Here is a 23500-nt window from a genome sequence, read left to right on the forward strand (position 1 = left end):
CAATTGGGGGGTTTACATTATTGTTATTAATATTATTATTTTTTATTAATATTTAATATTCAGGTTATTATACCTCATTTTATATCTCATTGATTATGATATTATTTCAAGTTTTTATTATGTAAAACAACTTCAAGCTTTAATTGATCAATTGGGGGGGTTACATTATTGTTATTAATATTATTATTTTTTATTAATATTTATTATTCAGGTTATTATACCTCATTTTATATCTCATTGATTATGATATTATTTCAAGTTTTTATTATGTAAAACAACTTTAAGCTTTAATTGATCAATTGGGGGGGTTACATTATTGTTATTAATATTATTATTTTTTATTAATATTTATTATTCAGGTTATTATACCTCATTTTATATCTCATTGATTATGATATATCTCATTCCCTTTAAACACAACACCTACGTCACACCCGTGGAGTGTCCTGCGCATGCGTGCTGCTGTCAACCGGCTAGGCGCTTCCTAAACAAACTCGAGCGCTGCAGGTAAACAAGTAATATATCCATTAAACTCAGAGTCTGTAAACCTCAAAACCGAGACTAGCTGGAGTCTAAATAAAGCCGAGTCTGTAGATGCGGTCTGTTGTTGGTTAAACCCGTGGGTTTGTCGGTTTGTGCAGTTCAGTTAGCTCGCTGCTAATGCTAGCTATAGCTAGTGCTAGCTCAAGCCCCGGTGCAGCCCCGGTGGAGCAGCTCATGAGTTATCTCGTTTATCTCTTATAGCATGAGTTCTGTTAGTCACTGGGATTAGATTTAGCTAGGGCAGGGCTGGGAGATCTCTAATCTAACGTTAGCTGGGTTAGCAGGACATGCCTGTAGTAGAAACGCCCCTAAATAACCCCCCAGGTTATCCCACATAAAGCAAAAGCCTCTATTGCCTTTTGGAAGGCATTATTTATCATATATAATATCATTTCGGTGTTAACATACCTTTTTCTTTTATTACTGAAGACCCCAGGTCAGTCAGGTGTTGTCTAATATTATTCCAACTTGATAAAGACTTTTATATATATATATATAGGTATCATATTAAATACCTTCTATAAATTGCAATTTGATAAAATATTGTCATATTTCATGTGGTATTTATCAGGATCTTTCACCCGTTTCCTCCCCCCAATCTGGACCGCCAATTACCCAACCCCGTACATACTCTCCCCAGCCCATCCCACACAACGCCCCCGACACCAGTGAGCCGTTAGACCCTTTTGACACGTGTGCAGTCAAACCTCTCATTTTTCGAACTGCCGCCGATGCAACATCACTGGGCAACCAACTAACGTGCCTGGAGGGAGGAAGCGATACGATATGATATTGCCACACTGCACATCTCTACCTCTTCACTCACTAACTCTGTGTGTTCCTCCTCAGGAAGTCTCGCCGCTTCCCATTTAGTTGCCATCTGACAGCCAGAGAGAAGTGAGGGCCTTCTGCACCCGTGGCCGACCCCATGGCGTCATCCTCCGAGGTGAACGTCCATGTGGAGGAGGTGGTGGTGGTGACCACTCCGGACGGCTCAGACCCGAGCACCTCGGGGGAAGAGGTGAAGAACATGCTGGAGACTGCGGCCCTGGAACAACCCGAGTGAGAGCCGTACCTTTACACGGGGGTGCCCAGTCCAAGTCCTGGGGACCCCACACTATGCACACTTTTGGGTTTCCCCTGTTCAAACTCAAGACTCCAGAGTGTGAACCACTACACTAACCTGTTAATGGTCCACATATTGGTCCAGAAATTGCATTTTGAGGGTTGAGTCCATAAGTATTTAGCCACTGAAATGATTGTGGTAATGTCTGAGTACGTAGTAGATGAGATGTAAAAACTAATTGTCAAAAGTAATTGGACAAACTAATACAATTATAAATGCAAGGGTGAATTTCAAAACTTTGCAGTCTCCTTTGCAGTCAGTGACTGCCTGAAATCTGGAAGCCATGAACACGGGTTCCCTTTGAGATGTGTTGCCAGACTGCAGCCAGTTGCTGCTTGTTTGTGGGTCTTTCTGCTTCAGATTTGTCTTTAGAAAGTAAAAAAAAAGGTTGACTTGAGGTCGGGTGACTGACTTTGCCATGTAACAATATTCAAATGTCTTGCCTTAAGAAGCTCTTGTGGTTGCTTTCCAAGTATGTTTTGTGTGCCATTTTCCATTTGGACTGTGAAGTGCCATAAATCGGAGCAGAAAGCAAAGCTCTATACACTTCAGAATGTATCCTGCTACTTCTGTCAGCAGTTAAATCATAAATAAACATGAGCGACACAGTTTCAATGGGAGCCATATATGCCCATGCCATAACAGTGCCTCCACCATGTTTGGCAGATGATGTTGTATGCTTTGCATCATGAGCCTTTCTTTTCCTTCTCCATACCTTTCTCTTTAGATAATTCTGGTGTAAGCTAATCTTGGTTTTGTCTGTCCAAAGAATGTCAGTCCAGAACCAGGCAGGCTTTGTTGGTTCAAGAAGGGCTTTGATCAGTAGCTAATAATGTGGTTCGAGTCAAAACTGCTGTGGGTTTGTTTAGTGTAGACAAATTCCTTGGTGCCCACTCACATTACTGTACAGAGTCTTGTCATTTAATATTATTTAATGGTCTGTTACATGGTCATTACACGGTCATAAATAGGAGCATATTTACCTGCTGATAGCTACTATACCATACCAGGATTGATCAGCAAGGCTTGCCAAGTCCGAAATAATGCATGGCTGTGCTTTCCGTCTACAGGGTGGACATAATAGAGCAGAGTTTGGAGTCTGATTCCAGCCCCACCACCATCTCCCTGCCTAAGGAAGCAGTTCTTGGTAGGACGCTTTCTGTAAAAAGCTTTGATTGCACTTACTGCTGCTTATTGATATAGCTCAGACCTTGGCAGACCTGACTTGGCATCACTGAACATCTGACAACAGCAGTTAAGCCCACATTATTGAGTTTATCTCATGATTTCTGGTGCAATTCTCAACACAGTGAAGATTTCAGAAGACGTGGATGTGGAGGCTGACATCCTTTACCAAATAACCTGCGGTGACAGCAAAGCTGACCTTGTGTGGAAGAAGTTTGTCTGCCCTGGCATCAACGTCAAATGTGTACAGGTAAGTGAGTCACGTGTTCACATTTTGATCTCTTTTTGATGACCCCAAGTTCTTATTTGACTTGTCCTGAGGAAACTGATTGATTCATTTTCTGGACGGATTTATAGTGCTCATCAGGTAAGGCTCTGATGTTATTCTCTGGTCTGAGAAGTACAGCGAACCAGCACAAGCCTTAGCGAGAACTCTGTAGTAATGGATGACGAACTGCTGTGGTGTGGCTTTGCTTTGGATAAATAAGGCCGTTTTTCTTGTTACATGAAGATGACTGCTGGTGGGCATTGAGAATGACCCCTGAAATTGCTGTTTGTGCCAGGATGTGGGACCACGGCGAGCTGAGTGCAGCAGTCTGATTGGCTGTAATGCTTTGTGTTACAGTTCAACGATCACCTGATCAGTCCAAAAGAGTTTGTCTACCTGGCTGGAAAATCCACTCTGAAAGACTGGAAGAGGGCGATTCGCCTCAACGGGACAATGTTAAGGTGCGTGAACCTCATGATAGGCTGGAGGCTTCAGAAGATGGTTTCATGGAACTGTGTAGGTTGCGTGACGTAGGCATACCTCCTTTGGGTGATGCTACGTGAATAGGTTAGTATATTACATTTATTTCTATATGTATATTTAAATATATCTACTATGCTATTATTGTTATTATTGTTAATGTAATGGACTGGTACTCCTAAATAAAATCGAGCAATATAATAATTTAATATGGGCAACAATTAAACAGACTCCAGTGAATCCAATGATAATATTAATACTACTACTACTACTATCATTATTACTAATAATATAATAGTATACTATCTAATTGTATAACACTGACAAACAGCTATTATTATTGCTATTATTATACTGTTGTTGTGGTTATTATGTGCTGCACACAAGGCAAATGTAATAATAAATGGATATGAATATGTTATATCAATATGTTATAATATTGATAATTTAAGCAAATTATTTGTAAAGCACTTTTTTTACAACTCACATTTTATCCAGTAATGAAACAAAAGATCAACAAAACATAAGGGAAATATTCATAGTTCTCTGGTCAGAACCACTTATTATTTTAATAAGGTCATCGTATCATCACACAATGAAAACATTGATGATTGACAATAATAATAATAATAATACTTATAATAATAATAACAGCAACAATAATAATAATAACAATACGACTATATTTATTATTATTATTATTATTATTATTATTATTACAGCAACAGGAATAATAATAATTTTTATACACCATACTTATAATATTTCAGTGTGCTTCATAAAAGGAGAATGTTAATAAATATGTAATAATACTATGAATAATAATAATGATAATAATAATAATTATTATTATTTATTATACAACATTTTGTGACATCATAATCTCAAAATATTTTAGTTAACACAAGGCAAAATAAATGATCATGTATGATTGTGACTCTTAAGTGTTAAATGTCTTACTTGAACAAAGGAAATAAAGGGGAAAAATTTTATATACTTTGATTTTTATATATACTAATAAATATATAAACAAAACCAGATCAATTTAAATACCCTTATAACCTAAACTGAAATCGACTAAACAACATAAAATCTAAAGTTATTATCTTTTCCTTAATATTGTCTTCTTCTTAGACCCCAGAGTCAATTGACTCAACCAGACTCCCAGTCTTATTGACCATTATTCATGCACTGAACTAAACTACCAACCATTTTTGCTTTACCTCCTTCTCTTGGTTGATCTGCAGGAAGATCATGGACTCTGGAGAGCTAGACTTCTACCAGCATTCCAAGCTGTGCTCCAACACGTGCCGCAGCACTAAGATCGACCTGGTGGGGACGCGAGCCTCGCTCAGCAGCCAGCAGTCCACTGAGACCGTGCCAGCAACACCAGCTTCTGCTGATGGTAATGAAGCATGTGCACATGATCCAGCTTAACTGGCTGCGTGAATGTCATTGTCTGTTTTCCACCCTTCGGAGGATGTCATCAGCAGTTTAATACAAATACTGGTGATTTGTTTACTATTGCAGTGAATGGATCTCCAGCCACGTTCTCCACAGAAACGTCTGACGACAGCACGGAATGGGTCACAGCCATAGGAGGTGATGGGAATTTGCACAGACTTCATAAACAAGTGGCTGAATTGCGGCTCACTGTTTAGCCATCAAATTTTTTTCATTAGATCAACGCATTTCTGACAATTAAGAGTTGCTTTCCTGTGAGAACGTTTTTGTCTGGTTCTCAGAGGACACCATGACGTTCTGGAGAGCTCTGAAGGACATGGGGCTGCTGGATGACATCATGGAAGATCTGCAGAAAGAGATTGAGGAAATCCTCCAAGGCATGCAGGAGCGTATCCAGGAATCTCCACTGCAGATCAGAGGTCAGTGTATGAAGGGCACGGTCACTGTAGAAAACATGCACTATATGTCCAAATGTTTGTGGACACTCCTTCTAATGAACCTCTTCAGCTACTTGAAGTTGCAGCCATTGCTGACACAAATGTGCAAATGCACACACAAACACAGCTTGTGTAGTCCTTGTAGAAAAGTATTGCCAATAGAATAGGACTCTCTGGTGCAGATCAACTTGAAACTATTAACTTGAAACTATAAACTATAGCCAGGCGTGGGCTAGAGGGGTATAAAGCCCCCCAGCAGCATTGAGCTGTGGAGCAGTGGAAGAACTGTTCTCTTCAATGATGATTGACGGAGCTCCATCCTGTACTTCTGGGAGGAGTTGGGTAGTTAGGGATGATGAGGTGGGGTGTTTATGATCCAACCTCACTAACGACCTCACTAATGCTCTTAGTGAGGTCTGAATGCAATCATATCCTCACAGAATCTAGTAGAAAGCCGCCTTCCCTGGGCAGTAGAGACAGTTACTCCAACAAAAGAAGGATTAACTGTTTTCTAAGACCCTTGATTTCAGAAAAAACAATGAATGAGTAGGTGTCCCAATACTTTTGTCCATAAAGTATTAATGGACAATTAATTCTACTCTAAATATGACCCTGTAAAAGTGTTTCCTGTCCTTTGCAGATGCAGCTCTGCTCAACAACATTGTCCAGAACTTCGGGATGCTGGACCTGGTGAAGAAGGTGTTGGCCAGCCACAAGAGCGAAATGGACCGCTGCAGGGAGCAGTATACTCGAAGCTTAGTGGGCGAGTATTAAATGATGTGAATTTGATGTTAGGATGAGGGATGTACGCATCCTAGTGTTTTAGGGTGTGTTTATACGTGTAGTTCAGTTTCCTCTGTTCAGCCCAGGTAGGAAAATGTGACAAATTAGATTTTAGTTCTGGTTTAGTCCTCTGTAATTGAAGCAACAGAGGACAATAGTGATGGATGATGCTCGTATGACCGTTGCTACAATGAGGTGGGTGTGTCCACAGGTCCTGCACGATTAGAGGGGAGGTAGGGGAGAAACGCTAGCCACAAAAATGAACAATACTGTGGCTGCATCCCCAATCACACCCCTCTTTACTTTACTGAGGCAACTACGCTAATGAATGCAGTTCAAATGATGGCCTGTTGTGAAACACTGCGTGGTAGTGTGTGTGGAGTGACCCTGTGCTCGTGCACAGCTCTGCCTTTTGTTCGTTTAGATGCCTTTGCCTTTGCTCAGATGATCTCAGCTTGCTTGTTTATTGTGCACCAGAGTTGGAAAGGCAGCTTTCACACTTACTCTTACGAACCACACTAACAGAGCAAGCGCACCAGGGTTCCTTTTAGTCGAACCAAAGCTGACAAGTAGAAACACATCCTCAAATGTGCAAACCGGCCTTAAAAACTGGAATTGGATCAGGCCTGTTGTGGCTAATCCATTAAAACATGCCTTGATGGGCTCCAGTATCAATCTTTCAGAACAGATTGAGATGTTTACTCATTTTTACTCACTTAGAATTTGATTGTGTGTGTGTGTGTTGGTCCCTGTAGCTCTGGAACAGCAGTGCGACGAGCACCGCAAGCGCGCGAAGGAACTTAAGAGCAAATCCCAGCACCTCAACAACGTCCTCATGACCCTGACTCCCGTGGCCACGCCTCCAGCCCCCAAGCGGCCCCGCCTCACCCGGGCCGTCTCCGGCCCCGCCTCTGTGACAGTCGCACCGCCCACACAGTTCACCCTGCCCATCACCCAGCTCACAGGAATCCCTCTGGACAAGATCCTCTCAGCCATGGGGACGCCCGTCCCAGCCCAGGCGCCTCTGTTCGGCGGCTACACGGTGCTCACGTCTCCAGGCGGGACGGAACTGCAGCCTGACTCCAACCTGACTGTCCTGAGCTCAGCTGCGGTCCAGGAGGGGCCAGGAGGACCCGCTATCGTCAAGGTGGTCAGCCCTTTTCAGCTGGTCACCTTGCCAACGCTGCAGAACTTGGCTGCACCAGCAGGGGGAGCCGCTGGTAACACTGTAGTGGCGTTGCCTGTGAGCACGGCTGCGGTAGAGACTGTAGGAGCTCAGGCAGAAGAAATGGTGGAGGAGAACCCAGAGCATCAGGGCAAAGACAGGCAGTAAGAGGCAGAGACGGTGGAGGTAACATTCCAGCCATGGCTGTGTGTGGAAAGAAATGATCCATGATGAGAAGAAGGGCTTTTTAGAGTAACGTGAAGATCCATGGGTTGTTTTTGCAAACATGAAAGGAGTCTCGCTTCGGTTCTGAGCTTCTTGTGAGCTTCAGGACGTCTCATAATCCACACAATCCATCATTCTTTTGCGTTCACCATTCTATTAAACCTTGTATTTCTGTATATAAGTTAACTTTATTTCTTATAAACACCAGCCACCCTTTACATTACATTGTATATTTAATGGCCTTATTCATAAATTCCTTATTAAACCCCATTTTTCGAAATTTCCGACCTCCACCAGTGTTTTCTTATGTGGGATTTGTTCAAGTTTCAAGGTCAATGGGGTCCATCATTATAAGAGCAGCTTATAAACTGTAAGCTTTTCATCATTAATCTGACCTAGACATTCTGTTAGGACGTTTCTCAAGAACAGATTCATGAAAATTCTTAGAAAGCCGTTGGTGAGGGAGCTCAGAGTGGTCCAGTGGACTAAGGCACCGCCACTATGATCTGAGGATTGCTGACCAACAGCAGCCGGAGTCTTAGAGAGCACAATCTGCCATGCTCTCTCTCAGGGGTGGGTTGATGGAAGTTCCTCTGTTAGCTGTTGTATTGAGTCCTAGCAAGTTCAAGATGAGTAAAGAAATCTCCAACAGCCCTAAAATCTCATCCCAGTAGCAGATGGCTCTTGATGTCTGTGAAGTACAGCATCTACTCTCAGAAAGAGACCACACAAGCTTGATTTTCATGAGAGGGGTGCAAGGGGTCTCCTACATTTATAAATGTATTATACACTATTGGGATAAAAGTATTGGCACACCTGCTTGTCCCAATGTCTTCTGAAATCAAGGGTATTAAAAAGACTGTATCCTGCTTTCTACTAGATTTTGGAGGAGCATTGCTGTGAGGATTTGGTTGCATTTAGTGACAAGAGACAAGTTTGTGAGGTCAGGATGCTGGATGAGGATCACCACCCCCACCTTATCCCCAACTCCCCAGCTCATCCCAAACGTATTGGATGGAGCACCAGCCATCATTCCAGAGAGGGGGGGGGTGTTTATTAGACATGGTGCAAAAGCTACGTGATGGTCTGCTTCAGAGAGTACTGTTGTGTGAAGGGGTGTCCACAAACATGTGGATATATAGTGTATGTTCATAAATGGCTCCTAAATAATACTTGTGCCCACAGCCCAGTTATAATTAGGCTACATTCAGACTGAGGGAGCTGTTAATAGCGCCACACCAAGGCCTTGCAGGTTTCTTTATCTGCCTCAGCTTTACGTCAAGACTCTTTTGTCTGAAGCCCAGTTCATTTAGGCCAGTCTGCTCAAGGTCTGGAGTTAATTGTGTTCTCACTCGTGCGCTCGAAGTTGCTCACAGATGAGTGAGAACAGACATGTCATTTTCATTCAGACTCAAGACCACCAAATATATGTATATATGGGTGGTCTTTAGTCTGAATTAAAACGTGATATATAATGTTAATAATGCTAATTACAATTAACAATTGATAAATTATGCAAAATATACACATATATGTAAAATATAGGTTTATATATATATTTAATGTTATTTATTATAATTTATCATTGTATATGTGTGCGTGTGTGTAGACCTACAAATACACAGTATGTGTGTGTGTATATATATATATATATATATATATATATATATATAGTAAAAAAAAAGACGTAAAAGACAAATTCCTTTTTACTATATGTGTATGGATATTCACTATATGGACAGAAGTATTGGGACACCTGCTCATTCATTGTTTCTTTCGAAGTTAAGGGTATTCAAAGAGCTGATCCTGCTTTTGTTGGAGTAACTGTCTCTACTGTCCAAGAAAGATGACTTTCTACTAGATGTTGGGGGAGCATTGCTCCTCTGCTCACACAGTGAGCTAGGCAAGCGGTGTGTGTGCATTTGCACATATATGTCTGCAATGGGTGCAACTTAAAGCAGCTGATATATGATATTAGTAGATATCAACAAGATTTGCACATTGTTATTTGTTTTTTTTATATATATATATATATATATATATATATATATATATATATTTGCTATATATGCACTGTATATCTATATTTTATATATCTGACCTTTACAAATACATGCAAAAATGATTAAGGATATAAATAGAAGCAAGTGTAGATACAGTTACACGTTTATATGCTGTCCAAGCCAACCTGTAACTATTTAGACACTGAAAAGCCCTGAAGCTGTGGGGTTATCATTCATAACACACTGGGGGGAAAAACACAGCTTTTCAATTGAACATTTATTAATATTTCTGTTATATGTTATTAATGTGAAAATGGTCCATTTGAATTCGAATTATATGATCTATAAATGTGCTAAAACCAGTTTACTGCAAGAATAGAACACGTTAAAAAAATATGACGTCCAATAAACCTCAATTTCACGTAAAGATTCATTAATTAATTAATATGAGGCTATTGATCAGCTTCAGTTCAGTGCTGCTCGCTGTTGCTGTTCTGTCCGCGGACTCGGGGAGGCGCTGTTGGGCCGAGCTGAAAAATGCTAAAATGTTAGAAGTGATTTTCTCCTTAAAAATAAGATCATTTATTAAATTTTTGTGCTTCAGAAATGCTCTTGTACTCAATGTAAGCGACACAAAACATATTTCCGTTGCAGGTTTTGGCAAACAAAGCTCTTGCCCTTTATTAGTGAGGTTTAAACAAGCACTGACTGCAGCAGGACTGTACAGTGGGTATGAGAGGAGGAGAGGGGGGCAGCTGGCTCCATGTTAGCAGCGAGGTTTTGGGACTCTTAGCCTTTTACTGCATGGGTTATACATACACAGATAACACAGAAAACAGTTAAAACAGCCTCCTTCAATGAAATCATTTTAGGAAATGGTCTTATTTTTAAGGGAGATTTGCATTTTGTTGTCCTGTGGCATAAACTGCAGTGTGTAGACAGCTGGAGTAGAGCAGGCCTCAAACAGGCCTCAAAATGAAGCGCATAAGGGTCACATTTACACAATTATTTTACAATTATCATATTAATTATAGAATCATTATAGAAACTGATTAAAGAAATCAATATCCATATCCTTCAGCCAGTCCAAGCCTACCCATTCATTTAGCTAGCTACCTCTACTGAACACTGACCGCTGATTTCTCAATTTTATCATTTTATATAAAACTGACGGCATCTAAACTTGTTTTATGTGTGAAAAAAAAGTTATAATATTACTTAGCTTGTGTTTGATTAATTTTCTCTTTTTTTTTGGTGTGTAAATATTAAATTATACACACGTCGAGACACTATACACTAGAAATTAATTATAAATTAAATAATATGTTATATAAAATCTGTAACAAATGTATACTGAGGCAAGATAAAAACAAAAAACAAAAAAAAGTGTTTGGGGTTTGAGTAGCATGGTAGCCTAGCTACTTTTACAGTGCTAATTAAGCTAGCTAACTAATTAAGTGAAGAGCTTTAATATATATATATATATATATATGTATATATAAATAAATAATACCAATTTTCTACATTTCTATACTGCTGTCAGTAGCACATAAGCGAAGGTCATTTCTAAATAAAAATTACACCATATAAACGCTTCGGATTTCCAAAGGAAAAAAAAATAAACAAAGACTTTTATTTTGTAGTGAGGTTTAAAAAAATAAATAATAAAAGTCCCCGTCGCCGTATGGCAACGCCATGCAGTAAAGGGTTAAGACAGCCTGTACACACACGTTATGAATGTTTTGAGGAGAGTCGAGAGGTGCTGAGCGAGTCTCTGTTCACCTTGACTTTATTTTAAAGGCCCGAGCTGGTCTTCGAGCGAAGGCTCCTCCTCGGACCGAACCGAGATTTTGAAGTGACGCCGTAAAAACCCCCCGTATCTCTTCTGGTTGTCCCACTTTAACTTGGGACGGATTCTCCGCATGAAGCCCCCGTATCTTTTCTGAAGCTCCTGCTGCTGCTCCTGGCTGCCCGGGTCGAGGGGGCTGCTCCGTGTCTTAGGCCCAAATTTCCTCCGGAATCCGCCGTAGCGTTTCTCCAGCCGCCCGTAAGCTCCCGCGTGTTTGCTGCTCCCCTCCAGCAGCTTTAGGGTGGAGTCCCTCTGCTTCTCCACCTGCTGCCCCTTCTGCAGGCTGTTCTCCCTCCACGGCCACAGCTTGTTCCTGTTCTTCTCGAGTCTCTTGATGAACCCCCCGTAGCGCTTCACCAGGTTCAGCTCGGCGTCTTCGTCTTCATCCTCCTCTTCCTCGCCCTCCTCCTCCTCCCCCTCGCCCTCGCCTCGCCGCCTGCTCTCCTTCAGGTCCTCTGAAAGAACCTGCAAAGCCTCCTCACACTCGTCCGGCTGCAGAGCTCCCTCACACTCTAAAGCACAAGTCTGCCAAAACATTAGGGTGGGGGGTGAATTGGGGGGTCTGGAGATCAATCAAACCAAACAACCAGGATAAACATAATGAAGCTTATGAATAACAGCCCCATTCCCCTACAGTATTATATCATGGTGCTTTGTATTGTACCACAGGTTATCTATCATACTGTTGAGTATTGTATCATATTTTATCATATTTTATCATATTTTATCGTAACTTAAAGTATTTTATCGGATCATATTGTTTTATAATGTTTGGTATGGTAACCTGTTATATCGTAGCACAGTGTATCATATCTTTTCGATGGTTATCATATCGTATATCGTATATATACAACATAATGTGTTGTATCGCAATTGACAGTAATTCATTATATCGTGATGTATCGAGTGATATATCGAAACTTACAGTATCATATCGTAGCGTGTTGTAGTAACTTCTATATAAACGTATTGTGTCGTAATTTATAGGGTTTTTAATCATATTGTAGCATAGCGTGTCGTATTAACTTGTATATAAATGTATTTTATTGTAATCGGATTGTGTCGTAATTTATAGTTTTTATCGTATTGTAGCGTATTCTATCGTAATGTGTTGTATCGCAATTGACAGTATATCATTATATCGTAATGTATCATTGTATCGAAACTTACAGTATCATATCGTAGGGTGTCGTAATAACTTGTATATAAACAAGAAAATTTTTTTGTAACTTACAGTATTTTGTCAAAACATTGTTTCATATTGTTCGGTAAGGTAACCTGTTGTGTTGCAGCACAGTGTATCATATAAACAGATTGTGTCGTAATTTATAGTTTTTATCGTATGATATCGTTTTATCGTATCATAATGTGTTGTATCGCAATTGACAGTAATTCATTATATCGTGGTATATCATTGTATCGAACCTTACAGTATCATATCGTAGCGTGTCGTATTAAATTGTATATAAATGTATTTTATCGGAACTTACAGTATTTTTTCAAAACATTGTTTCATATTGTTTGGTAAGGTAACCTGTTGTGTCGCAGCACAGTGTATCGTATCGGTTCGCCGGTTATCGTATTATATCGTATCGTGACGTATTAACTTGTATATAAACGGATTGTGTCGTAATTTATAGTTTTTATCGTATTGTAGCGTATTCTATCGTAATGTGTTGTATCACAATTGACAGTATTTCATTATATTGTGGTGTATCATTGTATTGAACCTTCCAGTATCATATCGTAGCGTGTTGTATTAAATTGTATGTAAACGTATTTTATCGTAACTTACAGTATTTTGTATTTTTGTTACATAATATTTGGTAAGATAACCCGTTGTGTCGCAGCACAGTGTATCGTATCGGTTCGCCGGTTATCGTATTATATCGTATCGTGACGTATTAACTTGTATATAAACGGATTGTGTCGTAATTTAGTTTTTATCGTATTGTAGCGTATTCTATCGTAATGTGTTGTATCACAATTGACAGTATTTCATTATATTGTGGTGTATCATTGTATTGAACCTTCCAGTATCATATCGTAGCGTGTTGTATTAAATTGTATGTAAACGTATTTTATCGTAACTTACAGTATTTTGTATTTTTGTTACATAATATTTGGTAAGATAACCCGTTGTGTTGTAGCACAGTGTATCGTATCGTATATAAACGGATTGTGTCGTAATTTATAGTTTTTATCGTATTGTAGCGTATTCTATCGTAATGTGTTGTATCGCAGTTGACAGTATATCATATCGTAGCGTGTCGTATTAACTTGTATATAAACTTATTTTATTGTAACTTACAGTATTTTGTCAAAACATTGTTTTATATTGTTCGGTAAGGTAACCTGTTGTGTCGTAGCACAATGTATCATATCGGTTCGCAGGTTATCGTATTATATCGTATTGTGTCATATTAACCTCTATATAAACAAATTGTGTCGTAATTTATAGTTTTTATCATATTGTAGCGTATTCTATCATAATGTGTTGTATCGCAATTGACTGTATTTCATTACAGGGTGGTGTGTCATTTTATCGTAATTTACAGTATCATATTGTATATAAACATATTTTATCGTAACTTACAGTATCATATTGTATATAAACATATTTTATCGTAACTTACAGTATTTTGTCAAAAAATTGTTTCATGTTTGGTAAGGTAACCTGTTGTGTTGTAGTACAGTGTATTGCATAGTATTTTAGCGGAGCGTGTCGTATTAACTTGTATATTAACGGATTGTGTCGTAATTTATAGTTTTTTATTATATTGTAGCATATTCTATCATAATGTATTGTATTGCAATTGTATTTTAGCGTAATGTGGTGTATCATTATATCATAACTTACAGTATCATATCGTAGCATGTCGTATTAAATTGTACATAAACGTATTGAATCGTACTGATCTGGAGATTAATTAAACCAAACAACCAGAATAAAGACATAATGAAGCTTATAAATAACAGCCCCATTCCCCATATAGTATTTTAAATGACAGTATTATATCATGGTGCTTTGTATTGTACCACAGGTTATCTATCATATTGTTGCGTATTGTATCAAATTTTATCGCAACTTAGAGTATTTTATCGGATTGTATTATTTCATAATGTTTGGTAAGGTAACCTGTTGTGTTGTAGCACAGTGTATCGTATCGGTTCGATGGTTATCGTATTATATCGTATCGTATCGTGTCGTATTAACTTCTATATAAACATATTGTGACGTAATTTATAGTTTTTATCGTATGATATCGTTTTATCGTATCATAATGTGTTGTATCGCAATTGACAGTAATTCATTATAGCATGGTATATTGCAGTTGATTGTGTTTTATCGTAGTGTGGTGTGACATTGTATCATAACTTACAGTATCATATCGTAGCGTGTATTATTAACTTTTATATAAACTTGTATATATATATGTCATAATTTATAGTGTTTTATTGTATTGTAGCGTATTTTATCATAATGTATTGTATTGCAATTGTATTTTATTGTAGTGTGGTGTATCATTGTATCATAACGTACAGTATCATATCATAGCTTGTATCGTAACTTACAGTATTTTAGCACAGTGTGTTGTATTGGTTTGCAGGTTATCGTATTATATCGTAGCGTCATCGTATTACATTGTACATAAACATATTGTGTTGTAATTTATGGTATTTTTATCGTATTGTAGTGTATTTTATCAACGTATTGTATCACAGTATATTGTCTTATATTGTAGCGTACTGAGTCACATTGTATTGCAAGTTATAGTATTATATCGTAGCATTTTGTATCATATTGTATCAATTAACTAAATCTTATTTTAACATTGTTTATATCGTAACGTTACTTATCTTACTGTATTGCTTTATATCTAATCATACTGTAACGTACTGTTTCACAGCATATTATACATATACATTCTAACATATTATATGGTCATGTATTGTACAGTTGCATATTGTCTCATATTGTTTGGTAACTTTTCATACTGTTTTCATCATTTTGTGTCATATTGTATTAGAACGTATTTAAAATGTATTAATTAGACTGTATCATATTCTATTTTTAACTCATAATATTGTACCATATTGTGTCGTAACTCATTTTACAGTACTTTACAGTAACTTATCATTTTGTGTCATTAGTTTTGTGTCATGTACTGTATCAGTGTATGTCATAACGTATCATACATAATATAAAACCTTACTTAAACACCTAAACTTATGATATAAAATGCAACATATATAATATGCCATAATAAATATAATGTATAATATCAATTGTAATATATACAACAACAATAATAACATGTAATATAAATTGTAATATATATATATATATATATATATATATATATATATACTACAATAATAATAATAATAATAATGTATATTATAAACAGTAGAATAAATTGTGACTCATCACATTTTATAGAAACTAGCCTTGCTGAAAATGCTCCATGTGTGTGTGTATTATATTTATATATTTAATTATATATATATATATATATATATACATATATATATATATATATATATATATATATATATTTTTTTTTTTATATATATTTTTTTTTTGTAGAAATGGATGTAAATATAGAGCCAGCCCGCGTGCTTATACCACGGCAGGGTAGTAAAACCCCAGTCTGCTCCTTTGCTGCTTGTTTGAAGACAAAAGCGCCTCAAACTATTGTGCGCGCCGCCGAGTCTCAGGACTAAGGAGCGCGCTCGCTGTCCGCGGTGCTGAAATGCGCTACGGCTGCGAGCAGCGACGCTCTGCAGAAACGACCTGCCTTCCCTACCTAAAAGATCTCACTTCAGCAGCCCTTTCTCACATATGTCCTGAAAGCCCTCGCTTCTGAGCTTCAGGTGAGCACACGAGGAACACGGCAGACTTACCAGCTGACTGAGAGGCGAGTTCAGCTCTGAGATTGGAGAGTTTTGGTCTGAGATCTGCTGAACACATCTCAGACACTGCTCTGAGCAGCCAGCCTGGGACAGGGACGGCAACGTCAACACCAGCACCAGCACACACCACTCCATTCTCTACCGGGGCTCCTGTGGTGAGGGACACACACCAGAGACACACAACAGGTTGGTTTCGTCTTCATCTTCATCGTCTGCGTCTGAGAATCGTCTTTACTTCTGGAAAGGTTCTTCAAACGGTTCTTTGAGCGATTCCTTTGAAGAACCTTTACATTTGTTAAGAACTTTTACATCAAGTGAAGGTTCTCTAGTCCTTTAAAAGGTTCTTCTCTACACAAGAACCAGTTGAAGCCTCTTTATTTTAACAGTGTAACATAAGCCCAGAGCATTACCTTGTCCAGAGAGTCCTTGCTGATGTCCAGATGTTGAGGTAAACGGGCAAACGACTCTCTGGTTAGACCCAACCTTGCGTCTCCTAGAGCTGAAGGATCTCCCAGCCCGAGTCACCATGCAGCCATGCGCTCTGCGCTCTCCTCCTCACTTCCAGCCCCTTCATTCTTTTTATTTCAGCTGCCCACGTCCTGTCACCCACCGGCATCAGAACCAACTCTTTTCTTTGGACCAATAGGAGCAGAAACGTCATAGAGAGATCGCCCACCTCCTCCCATCTCCTCCCATCTCCTCCCACCAACCACTCACCTCCCCCACCTGCCCCTGCTGTTACACTCCCCTCAGGAGCTCAGATACATCTTCACACATCTCCATGCCATTTATCCAAGTGCTATGCTGCGCTAATGAAGGTCCGGTAACACATAAAGGCGTCTGCAGTGCATGTAAAGACCCATTCGGCTGCTTTGCATCCATTAGCTGTAAATAAAGGCTCTCCTTGGCGTCCTTGGCTCCTAATGTGTCTTTTGTATGCTTTTGCTTCTTTACCTGTAAATGTGGACACTGTGAATTCTGCTCCTTCGCATCTTTTATCAGTAAACATCTGAAGACTGTTCGGCTTCTTTACCTGTAAACACATAAAGGCCCATATTGGGTCATTTGCAAATTTGCTTATGTCATGTAGGCCTTTCGTGTCCTTTACTTATAGAATGTTCGCCCACATTGTACCCTTTACTTGTAGACTGTATGATCAGTTTGCATCCTTTAATTGTAGACTGTTGGACCACTTTACATATTTAACTTGGAGACTGTTTGAGGACTTTGCATCCTTTAATTGTAGACTGTTTGAGGACTTTGCATCCTTTAATTGTAGACTGTTGGACCACTTTACATATTTAACTTGGAGACTGTTTGAGGACTTTGCATCCTTTAATTGTAGACTGTTTGAGGACTTTGCATCCTTTAATTGTAGACTGTTGGACCACTTTACATATTTAACTTGGAGACTGTTTGAGGACTTTGCATCCTTTAATTGTAGACTGTTGGACCACTTTACATATTTAACTTGGAGACTGTTTGAGGACTTTGCATCCTTTAATTGTAGACTGTTGGACCACTTTACATATTTAACTTGGAGACTGTTTGAGGACTTTGCATCCTTTACTTGTAGACTGTTTGAGGACTTTGCATATTTAACTTGGAGACTGTTTGAGGACTTTGCATCCTTTAATTGTAGACTGTTTGAGGACTTTGCATCCTTTAATTGTAGACTGTTGGACCACTTTACGTATTTAACTTGGAGACTGTTTGAGGACTTTGCATCCTTTACTTGTAGACTGTTTGAGGACTTTGCAACCTTTAATTGTAGACTGTTGGACCACTTTACGTATTTAACTTGGAGACTGTTTGAGGACTTACTTATAGACTGTTTGACCATATTGCATCTTTTACTTATAGGCTGATCATGTTGCATTCTTTACTTGCAGACTGACCAACCGCTTTGTATTCGTAATTGCAGACTATTTGACCGCTACATATTTTACTTGTAGACTGTTTGACCACTTTGCATCCTTTAATTGTAGACTGTTGGACTGCTTTGCATCCTTTAATTGTAGACTGCTTTAATCACTTTGCATCTTTAACTTGGAGACTGTTTGAGGACGTTATTTACTTGTAGACTGTTTGGCAGCTTTGCCTCCTTTAATTGTAGACTGTTCAAGCACTTACTATTTTTAACTTGTACACTGTTCGACCACTTTGCATTCTTTACAGGTAGACTGTTTGGCAGCTTTGTCTCCTTTACTTGTAGACTGTTTAAGCACTTACTATCTTTAACTTGTAGACTGTTTGACCACTTTGCACCCTTATTTGTAGACTGATTGGAAATGTTGCTTTCTTTACTTGTAGATGTAAAAATACTGTTGGACAATTTTTATCCTCCACCTGTAGACATCTGGACCACTTCCCATACTTTATCTATAGACCTTATAACATTTTTACATCCTTTACTTGTTAAAAAAGTGTAAAGACTATTGGGCCAATTTGCATCCTTTACTCATAGATTATTTGACCACTTTGCGCCCTTCCTTGTAGATGGCTTGATCACTTTACATATTTAACTTCAAGACTGTTTGAGGACTTTGCATTATTTACTTATAGACTGTTTGACCATGTTGCATCTTTTACTTGTAGACCGATCATGTTGTATTCTTTACTTGCAGACTGACCAACTGCTTTGCATTCTTTACTTGCAGACTGTTTGACCGCTGTATATTTTACTTGTAGACTGTTTGATCACTTTGCATTCTTTACTCATAGACTGTTTGACGACTTTGCGCCCTTTACTTGTAGACTGCTTGATCACTTTACATGTTTAACTTGTAGACTGTTTGATGACTTTGCATCCTTTACTTGTAGACAGTTTTGTAACTTTGCACCTTTTACTTGTAGACTGACCAACTACTTTGCATTCTTTACTTGTAGACTGTTTGACCACTGCATATTTTACTTGAGACTGTTTGACCACTTTGCACCCTTATTTGTAGACTGTTTGGAAACTTTGCTTTCTTTACTTGTAGATGTAAAAATACTGTTGGACTATTTTTATCCTCCACCTGTAGACTTCTGGACCACTTCCCATACTTTACCTGTAGACTTTCTGACATTTTTACATAAAGACTATTGGGCCGATTTGCATCCTTTACTCGTAGACTGTTTGACCACCATGTGTAAAGACCTTATCTCCATTAAATTCCTCAGCACTGTTACATAGTACTTTAGTACTGTCAGTCTTCTTCAATGCACTTACTGAGTGCTACACCTCCCTCTCCGTCATCCCGAGCCAGTTTCCACCGTGTTTTACTGGGAGAAATCTGCCGATCAGCTCTGGAAGACATTACTTCACCAGTGTGAGATTATCCTGGAGCTGAGGCTGAGGCTGAGGCTCCTCTGTGGGAGATGTTTGGTGTCTGGAGAGAGGACGTTAATGCCAGAGTGCGGACCCTGATGTGCGTAACAGACTGAGAGCCCAATTGAAATGGGTACTTGCTCAAGGTTAAGAACAAGAGAGACTCGTTTGCTGCTATCTGTTCATGCGTCAAAGTGCTTGAAGTTGAAGACATCAATACACATTTGTGCAAACACACACCAGCTGTGCTTCAACACACTTCAGTTGTGCTTACGAGCTTCTTTTAGCTACATCAGCCTTGTAGCTCCAGCGCAAATCTGAAGAGGCAGAATTCGGACACCACATAGGACTAAATTTGAGATAAGCAGGAAAGCTGTACGCTCATATAATGTGCTTTCGGTTTCCTAAGAAACCTTTCAATGGGTGTAAATGAGAACTGGGGGCTTCGTACCCCTCTCAGCCACGCCTGGCTTTAGGCACCGTATCAATAGGTTCATGTTCATCTGCTCCAGGGAGTCCTATTGTATTGGCAGGACCTCTCTACGTGACTAGACAAGCTGTGTATGTGTGAATTTGCACATCTGTGCCAGCAGTGGGTGCAGCTTGGAGTGGCTGAATGCATTCATTAGAAGGGGTGTCCGCAAACATTTGGACATATAAGAAGGACTCTTGAATTGGTATAGGTTCTTTAGGACTGGGGTTCTCATATCAGACCTCAGGGATGTTGACCAGATAGCCAACATCTTTGCTGTATTCCTATGTGTTGTGGGTTGGAGCACAAAATCTGGACCATCTGGGGGTCCCTAAGGAGCAGCCTGAGAACCACTACTGGGTGTTTTCACTTGTTGGAAGCTTTCCCACTGAGCACTGCTGTTCTGTGAGCTTCGCTCAGACTCGGTACGGTACGGACTGTGTTTCTAGGCAGCCTTCGCCGCTGTTCTCCCAGGAGATGCTTTTGTTTATTAGCCACTGGGCGTCTCACATTGCATCCGTGGGTGTGTGTGTGTGTGTGTTCTTTTACATGTGCGTGAGTCCTCCCTCTTGCGTTATCAGAAAACACTCTCAGCATTTTGAGCTTCTTTCGTCTCACACAAGATGCAGTGCAGTTCAACCCCCCTCACTACTCTGAAGATCGTTCGCTGACGTGCAGCCGCTTGTTGTCATAGTTCTAAATCTGAATTTCTGGGTTAACTTCAGGCAACAACCTTCGGACACACACACTCTCCACACACACTACAGCTGATTCCAGGGCAATGTGAGTAATTGCTAAAATGCTTGGATGGGTTCTAGATACTCTAGATAAGAAAGAGATTAGGATCATCCTTTGAGGCACTGCTCAGCCCTACAAGTACAATATTTAGCTTCTGCATTTAACTTGACCTAAGAACTTGTCTTCCTGAGCTTCACTGAGCCTAGAACCTATAGGCCCCAGAAGACACGGTTCGAGAACTCTTAATATGCTAACCTGGAGTGGTGGGCAGCTTTACTCTGCATTACTGGGCAATGAACCGTCAGTAAACTGACCTGTTAGTGGCTAGGGCACATCAGCTGTCCAGGGGATTTAACTAATAACCTTAACCCAAAGCTCACTTCTCTAACCTTTAGGCCACGCCTGCCCCCTCTTAGCTTTAGAGAACCTGTGCTTCAATTAGCATGAAGCTGAAGTGGTGAAGGCATCAGAAGACAAGCCTATTCCTCTAGCCTTCAGGCCACAGCCTGAAGCCTTCTTAACTTTATAGAAGCTGTCTTCATGGTGAAGGCACCAGGGAACATGATCCTAATGTTCACACCTCAAAATTTAGGGTTAAAGGCTGTGAAGTCCCCTAGTTCCTGCTGCTCCAGGGGATTGAACCAGCAATCTTTCAAGCCCAAACCCACGTCTCTAACCTTTGGTCTACAGCTGCTTTAGCTTAGCAGATCCTGTCTTTGCCTTAATGTGCTTACTTGTCCTAGAAAGTAAGAAATATCAGGCCAGTTTCTTTGTAGTCTAGGCTTAGACTTAGACTGCTTCAGGGGAATTGGCCCAACATGAACTCAGGACTAGTGTTAGTCTTGGCTAACATCAGAGAATGGAGATTCTCTGTGGCTGGAGAACCTGTACCTTATCAGTCTTACCATGGAATAAAACCCAGGGCAGTTTCCTAGTCCTGGAGTAGACAGAAGTGCCAATGGTGAACCTCTGAGTCTCTTCAGTCTAGGCTAAAGCCTAATCTGGATCTAGGAAACATGCATGTTGAGCAGAACAGAAGAGTTGAGCCTAAACTCCAGCTATCAGAGTCATCAGTGGCATTTCCCTGCTTTACTCACTGAACCTCACAGGACTAGAGCCACGGTAAATTCGACCAGTCTATATATGTGCCTGAATGTGTTTGTGGTGTAGAAGCTCCACATTAGGGCCCATATCCTCCATTTGTCCTGCAGTTTACTGTTTCCCTGAGGTCCACTTATAGTGCTTGTGTGGTTTTATGCACCGAAAAACAGTCGTAACTCCTTCGGCCCAAGCATTTTCCAAACTCTCCATATGCATTAATATTAAACAGGCTGCTTTTATTACAGGGCCTTTCAGAGTGAAATATGCAAGTGGCCGCTGATCGGACCAACTGTCCAGCGCTTTGCTTGTATATGTGTGTGAAAGAACACTCCGTATAAATTTAACGTGAAGGCGGAAGGCTAAACTGCTGTAGGCTGAATAAGTGTATATGTATGTTAATGAGATGGTTGTTGTGACATCACATTAGCAGCAGGTTTAAAATGGCCTGTTTTTCAGCTCAGTTCTCATGTAGTATGCTCTAACACCAACACCACCTAACACCATCATTTATTTATTTAGTTTTGCATGAAATGGGCTCTTTCTTCTTTGTAGCAAGACAAGTGGGTTCTGCTGTGGTACTGCTCCAAAGAACCTTTTAGGTGTCTTTATTTGAACTGTAGATTAGATAGATAGATAGATAGATAGATAGATAGATAGACTGACAGATAGACAGACAGATAGATAGACAGACAGACAGACGGATAGATAGATAGACAGATAGATAGATAGACAGATAGATAGATAGATAGATAGATAGATAGATAGATAGATAGACTGACAGATAGACAGACAGATAGATAGACAGACAGACAGACGGATAGATAGATAGATAGATAGACAGATAGATAGATAGATAGATAGATAGATAGATAGATAGATAGACAGACAGATAGATAGATAGATAGATAGATAGATAGACAGACAGACAGACAGACGGATAGATAGATAGATAGATAGATAGATAGATAGACAGACAGACGGATACATAGATAGATAGATAGATAGACAGACAGACAGACGGATAGATAGATAGATAGATAGACAGACAGACAGACAGACAGACAGATAGATAGATAGATAGACAGACAGACAGACAGACAGACAGATAGATAGATAGATAGATAGACAGACAGACGGATACATAGATAGATAGATAGATAGATAGACAGACAGACAGGTGGACAGACAGACAGATAGATAGACAGACAGACAGACAGACAGATGGATAGATAGAAAGATAGATAGATAATATGGGGCTCGGGAAGGCTTCATTGTAAAGCAGCCATTTCCACTTGTTCTTCTACACATGAATGGATGAATGAATGGGGGCGGGGCTCGCTAGAGTATCACAGTCCTGTTTCCTGGTACTTGGATGCGATGAGGTTGAAAAGGAAGCTCTAATTAACCTGTAATATAACCAGAGAGAGAGAG

The 23500-nt window shown here is 39.6% G+C and overlaps 2 protein-coding genes across 2 annotated transcripts; one reads left to right on the forward strand and one right to left on the reverse strand.

The window, feature by feature from the left end:
• Nucleotides 1–427: 427 nt before the first annotated feature.
• Nucleotides 428–7956, forward strand: gmeb2 (glucocorticoid modulatory element binding protein 2). The gene is made up of 10 exons (XM_072696639.1): nucleotides 428–507; nucleotides 1393–1605; nucleotides 2740–2816; nucleotides 2980–3104; nucleotides 3480–3583; nucleotides 4850–5007; nucleotides 5133–5204; nucleotides 5348–5485; nucleotides 6144–6266; nucleotides 7042–7956. Exons 2-10 carry the CDS (start codon nucleotides 1472–1474, stop codon nucleotides 7617–7619), a joined length of 1509 nt encoding a protein of 502 aa, XP_072552740.1. The 5' UTR covers nucleotides 428–507; nucleotides 1393–1471; the 3' UTR covers nucleotides 7620–7956.
• A 2365-nt stretch (nucleotides 7957–10321) lies between these two features.
• pdyn (prodynorphin) lies at nucleotides 10322–17047 on the reverse strand. Its single transcript, XM_072696724.1, has 3 exons — nucleotides 16856–17047; nucleotides 16437–16595; nucleotides 10322–12053 (listed from the first exon to the last, which is right to left on the reverse strand). Exons 2-3 carry the CDS (start codon nucleotides 16578–16580, stop codon nucleotides 11469–11471), a joined length of 729 nt encoding a protein of 242 aa, XP_072552825.1. The 5' UTR covers nucleotides 16581–16595; nucleotides 16856–17047; the 3' UTR covers nucleotides 10322–11468.
• Between the last annotated feature and the right edge of the window lie 6453 nt (nucleotides 17048–23500).

The sequence above is a fragment of the Salminus brasiliensis genome, chromosome 14 (assembly GCF_030463535.1).
Source record: "Salminus brasiliensis chromosome 14, fSalBra1.hap2, whole genome shotgun sequence".
In the NCBI taxonomy this organism is placed as follows: Eukaryota; Metazoa; Chordata; class Actinopteri; order Characiformes; family Bryconidae; genus Salminus; species Salminus brasiliensis.

What these genes read in the sequence shown, in the direction of transcription:
- pdyn (XM_072696724.1), bottom strand. Translation starts at nt 16,580, where the DNA reads ATGGAGTGGTGTGTGCTGGTGCTGGTGTTGACGTTGCCGTCCCTGTCC. An exon ending in ACTCGCCTCTCAGTCAGCTG is followed by an intron (nt 12,054 to 16,436) that starts GTAAGTCTGCCG and finishes ATGTTTTGGCAG; the next exon opens with ACTTGTGCTTTAGAGTGTGA.
- gmeb2 (XM_072696639.1), top strand. Translation starts at nt 1,472, where the DNA reads ATGGCGTCATCCTCCGAGGTGAACGTCCATGTGGAGGAGGTGGTGGTG. An exon ending in GCCTAAGGAAGCAGTTCTTG is followed by an intron (nt 2,817 to 2,979) that starts GTAGGACGCTTT and finishes TTCTCAACACAG; the next exon opens with TGAAGATTTCAGAAGACGTG. An exon ending in AACACCAGCTTCTGCTGATG is followed by an intron (nt 5,008 to 5,132) that starts GTAATGAAGCAT and finishes TTACTATTGCAG; the next exon opens with TGAATGGATCTCCAGCCACG.